The 5,663-nt window shown below is 34.3% G+C and overlaps 1 protein-coding gene across 1 annotated transcript; it reads right to left on the bottom strand.

Moving 5' to 3' along the window:
- Positions 1–1,515: 1,515 nt before the first annotated feature.
- LOC139890532 (GTP-binding nuclear protein Ran1B-like) lies at positions 1,516–4,057 on the bottom strand. The gene is made up of 8 exons (XM_071873409.1): positions 3,953–4,057; positions 3,204–3,273; positions 3,018–3,074; positions 2,815–2,932; positions 2,469–2,558; positions 2,204–2,383; positions 1,987–2,064; positions 1,516–1,793 (listed from the first exon to the last, which is right to left on the bottom strand). The coding sequence occupies exons 1-8, from the start codon at positions 3,953–3,955 to the stop codon at positions 1,724–1,726; spliced, it is 666 nt and encodes a 221-aa protein (XP_071729510.1). The 5' UTR covers positions 3,956–4,057; the 3' UTR covers positions 1,516–1,723.
- Positions 4,058–5,663: the final 1,606 nt, after the last annotated feature.

Below are 5,663 nucleotides of genomic sequence, written 5' to 3'. Positions count from 1 at the left end.
AATCGTTCGCGTTGGGTCGCGGTCAACTTGGTACCTATGGTCTTAATCAATTTGGTGCTATTCCTCAGTGTAAGCTCAGCCTTTTTATAATCATAGAAACAAATAACGACGACCATCAAAAACCAGGAAAAAAGACATATCATCAGCTTGCACCACGCACCGCACAAATTATTGCCGAATCAGTAGTCTCTAGCCCAAATTACTTATACGCAACCACAACTAATATATATTACTTATACGTAGCCAATTGATTCAGATATAGAAATAATTTAAACTCACACCAAGTGTTCGACGAAAGGCACGCAACAAATATCGAATCGAACGAATGTAAACTCGATTTTACCTTATTGTTTGACATTGTAGGTGGTGTGTCAATATCCAAATTCTTGATCAACCACTTTAATATGTCGGATTTGACGGATTTTCCTCGTGCAACAAGTTTAAACACGAATTTAGGGTTTTGTGTTTCGTGATTCGATTCTGTGTATGATGCGTGTTAACGGGGTTATAATCACGATCGTATGTTGAAGTTTATCTAGATTCGAGTGAGTGACAAGCAGATAACCTATCGAAACGGTCGATTTTTAAATAAGTGCTTGTTATTGTGAGTTAGGTGCATGTTTTGTTATATTTTTGTGTGTATTATTTTTGAAAGTGAAATGGGCACCTTGGTAAAAGTCAACACACACCATGCGTGTTGTAGGTAAGTTTATTGCGTATATACTAAGTGCTTATTTGCTCAAGTTCTCGGGAGCACGCATCAAGCACCAAATCACACACATCATGCGTGGTGTGTGATGCGTGGTCAGGGGCATAATTTGCAATTTCGATTTTTTAACGGCATATTGTTAACAACTTTCGAAAACGGGGGCATTTTAACCAATTTCCCTATAAATATGGTTGCCCTTATCATTTTGATGCCCTAGGCCTAGGCCCATGTCGCTCATGAGTTTACCGAGCCTGCATAGGAGGGTCTCACCACCCGATCATATTGCAGGTACGTGTGAGGAAGAAACTCCATAATAAACCATCATTATGATGTAATCAAGGAAAAACACCCTCAGTAGCATACCCGATTTAAATCACCATTATGGTGTAATTTAAAGTGCTTCCCATGAGAATTGAACATGCGACCCGCCCGAAACCAAGACTAGCCAGGTACTATTGCTCTGTTAATGCAAGTGATATTACTCTCTGTATCAATTAGCGTGTATTGTTCACCTACTCTACATCATTCTTTATCTGCTACTGTTTGTTTATTATTCACAAGAAATTATAATTCAGTGTAAAATATTTTAAAGCTCGACTATTTTTGACGTAGGTGAATGAAAATACTAAAGAATGATATATCTACATACTTTTTATATAGGAATTTTGTCAGAAAATATTATTACTACAACCGGCTGTAAACGTAGTCTAAAGTCATACTTTCATGACCATTGTATATGTATATTTATCTATATACTCTTATTATTGTAACAATATATAATTAAGTATAAAATACTATCATAAATGGTTAACATCACAAAATGAATCAAACTTACAAAAAAATAATAACCTCTAAAATCATAGGTTCTTAGTGCGAGTTCATAAACCAATTAGCAAAAGCCCAAAAGCAAGGTAAAAAAAACAAAGATATCACAGCGATGGCAGAAAGTTTAGAATACGAAAACCTAAATCACTCTGTAATAATATTTACTAGTTGAATGCATCAAAATATCTATTAGTCGAATGCATCATCATCATCATCGGGCAATGGTTGAGTAGCAGCCGCCGCAAGCTCCTCTTCATGCCTATAATTACAATTCATCTAATTAATACTTTGAAGATTAATCAAAGATAATCACAATCACTAATTACAAATGAGTAGTTTTGGGCTGTCTTCTCAGAAGGGCCAAACATGTTTGACAGTTAATTGACTAAATATCAATTAACCCAACTATAAGTCAATTTGAAGTGATGTCATTACTATGGTAAAATACTTACTTCTGTTGTGCCTCCATGTCAAGTGTAACCTCTGGAGGTGCAAGGGCAATCGACGCCACAAAATGAAGATTAGGATCCCTAGAGAATGAACACGCATGTTAGTAACAACACCTCATACATTCAGATGCAATTCAAAATTGTAATTTAACCTCATATAATATTAATATATTTAGCTGCGCATCAGAGTTTAAAAAATGGAAGGAAGCAATCACACTACCCAGCAAGCTTTCTAGCAAGGTATAAGAAAGGCTTTTCAAAGTTGTAGTTGCTTTTTGCAGATATCTCATAATACTGAAGATTCTTCTTCCTGTGAAATGTCACCTGCTTCGCTTTCACCTGTCTGTTCTTCACATCAACCTTATTTCCACAAAGAACAATGGGAATATTTTCACAAACCCTAATTCATAAACCAGAGAATCTAGTTAGTGTCTTCAACTGCGTAAAAATATATCATAATAAATACCTATGAACTATTAACAAACCTGCATAGATCACGATGCCATGTAGGGACATTCTTGTAAGTTAACCTGGCTGTCACATCAAACATTATAATAGCGCATTGACCATGGATACTGCATTAATAAACAATAAACGAATGTTGTTAGTAAAAGAGGAGCATAAATTGGCAAGCAGTAAAAACTTCATAATACAGCAGAGCTGACTACATTGATATGTTCATGCACATAACATATAGCAGTGTCACAAATTATTAGCTAAGATATACATAACTCAAAGAATTAAATCAACTATCAATAGTAACAGCGAAGAATTGAAACAAATAGAATGAATATGTTTTTGTTTCTTACTACTCAAAGACAAATCACTTACTAATAACCATCTCGAAGGCCACCAAACCTCTCCTGTCCTGCAGTATCCCAGCAATAGAAACGGATTGGCCCGCAGTTTGTGAAAAAGTCGAGTGGGTGAACTTCCACTCCAATGGTGGCTGGTGCAAATACAGTAATAAATATTAGTATTAAATATTATGACTAATAAACAATAACAAATGCAGGGCACATGTCATAACTTACGTTCATACTTCTTCTCAAATTCACCAGTGAGATGTCTTTTAACAAAAGTAGTCTTCCCTGCATGATACAGAGGTGAGAACATCAAAGTTAGAAATCACAATGCAAATTATACATTCAGCGTCAAACGTATATATAAATAAACGGAATTACACAACAATACATAAGTAAACAAACAAAACGTCATACCAGTTCCTCCATCACCCACAATCACGAGCTTAAAGCTGGGATAGTCAACAGTTTGTTGATTTGGTAAAGCCTACAAGCATCATAACAGATTCATTGGTCACTCAGTAATGCAGATATCATAAACCCTAATAATTTCCCGTAAATCATTCATTGATCAATAAACAACCATAATAATAATCTAAAGCATGATTTTAACCATCATAAACCCTAAGGAGTTACCTAGTATTATCCTAATTCATTAATCAATCATGATCGAGCATTTATTCATCAATCAATGCTAATTAATTATTATTGATTAACGGTTATACATCGATGCTGATTAATTACTCGCTCCGTGTTGTATAACAATTACCTGATACCAAATTACCTCATTATTCAACCATCAATTAACACAAATTTATTAAATAACTATCAATTTTTAAAAAAATAACATAAACCCTAACATATTTTAAATGCTAAAATCAATCATCAAATAATGGTCAGCAATCATAAATACAAACCTCTATTGATTAGATATTAAATTTCACTTTTCCAGATACAGAAACGGATCATTAATCGATCGTACTTAATTAATATTAATAATGCTAACTAATTACTAAATCACTATTAAATTTTCAGCACAAACACGTACACGCGATCGCAAGTAAGTTAAACACTAATTAAACCCTAGCAATTCGATAACGAACATAATATTAGCAACAAGATGTAATCAATAAAACTTTACAAGAGTAACACGAGAATGAACGTACCATTTATCTTGTGTGAGTGGTATTGATCTGTGTGCAATGTAAAGGGATCAAAATATGCGAGTTTGTTTGTTTGTTATGAAGGTTGTGAAGGAGCGTCGGCGTTTATATAACGGGAGGTCAGCTTTATATGTACGCGATGTATTTTTTTAAATAGCTTAAACTAGTAAAGGGCCAGGCCCGCTTTGCTGGGCCGAGTAAACATAAATGAACGAAGGAAAATGGGCTACACCCACCACATTTAAATCTGTTAAAATTTGCATATGGATTACGCAGTATATTTTTTTAACATATATAATATAACTAGTTGTGGAGCTCTCGCTTCGCACCGGGAGCTCCGTTTTGAATGTGAGTTAAAAAAAAAGTCTTGATCTAAATTGTAAAAAAAAAAAATTTCGACATCTAACATTGAAGGGTTGTTCCTTTTGTGAAAGTTGCTTCTTTTAGCGTCCGTTTTTTTTTAAGTTAGTTGATCTATTTTGTAAAAAAAAATATTTTTCGACATCTTTTGGTAGCATTGAAGGGTTGTTCCTTTTATGAAAGTTGCCTCCTTTATCGTTGAGGAAAAAAAAAGGTTAGTTGATTTTTTTGGTAAAAAGGAATTTTTTTCGACATCTTTTGGTAACATTGAAGGGTTGGTTCTTTTATGAGAGTTGCTTCTTTTATCGTTAGAGACCAAAAAATATATATGAAATGACGAAAATACCCCTGGTTACTATTGATGAATAGTGCTACAGGGTTTTGTCTATTAGACATATATCCATTGTTTCAGCTTTTAAAAAAAAAAAAAAAAAACACACACATATATATATCTACCCATCTACGGATCAACCTCCACTTACGTATAATCCACCCACCCATCTATCTACCCCCACTTACCCACCTCCCAACTTCTTTTTTTCCAGCAAAATAACGATTACTATTAAAAACTAGGAAACTTTCATCAAAAAATGAAGATGCCCATAAAACAGAGACAAAAATCCAAAACGATGAGGCCCGGGGAAGTAAACTAAGCTATATGATAACTATTAACTAACTAACCCGAGCCAAAACCGTGCTAAACACCAACCCCATACAATACGATAAAAGGCAACTAAATGAAACACCAAAAAACCAAACATCTAAACAACGATGAGAAACCAACAAAAACCAACTCAATTTCATTAATGTTCATTATCTATTTTACCTTTTATTTGTTATTATATTATGATATAAATGATGATAAATGTATTTCCTAAAAATCAAGATTCAAAATTAAAAAACATTCTTAATCCTCTCTCTATTCTCTACTTCTGCCGCCGCTGTTATTGATTCCAGCACCGACTGTGGTGGTGGTTTCCGGTAATCTGAAACAACCCAACCCGTATTCCATACGATAATTTTTTTTTTTTTTATACAGCACATTTACGCGCCAATTAAATGTGTAAACCATTTCACACGTTTCGTTAAAACATACATCAAGTTTAGTGTTTACAAAAGGCACGAAGGCCAATAATAAATGTGATACAAGTTTGACCTACTACAAATGATAGTTTATAATCCAAACGACACATGAGCATGGTTTGGGACTAAACTACCCAAAACATTAGGCCAACTTCCAAGCTTCAACAAAACATCATCAAGGGCCACTTAATGCCCGATAACCCCTTTGCCCTTATCCGTACCTGCGACTAAAAAGATAAACAACGAGAGGGGTAAGCTAACGCTTAGTGAA

This window comes from Rutidosis leptorrhynchoides, chromosome 2 (assembly GCF_046630445.1).
Source record: "Rutidosis leptorrhynchoides isolate AG116_Rl617_1_P2 chromosome 2, CSIRO_AGI_Rlap_v1, whole genome shotgun sequence".
NCBI classification, from domain to species: Eukaryota; Viridiplantae; Streptophyta; class Magnoliopsida; order Asterales; family Asteraceae; genus Rutidosis; species Rutidosis leptorrhynchoides.
Note: the sequence above shows the minus strand (reverse complement) of the source record. Positions and strands in the feature narration are given on the sequence as shown.

Bases quoted from the DNA above. Each gene is read 5' to 3' on its own strand.
- LOC139890532 (XM_071873409.1), bottom strand. The intron at 2,933-3,017 runs GTAAGTTATGAC...TATTTGCACCAG, and splicing joins ATTTGAGAAGAAGTATGAAC to CCACCATTGGAGTGGAAGTT. The intron at 1,794-1,986 runs GTAAGTATTTTA...TTGTAATTATAG, and splicing joins GACATGGAGGCACAACAGAA to GCATGAAGAGGAGCTTGCGG.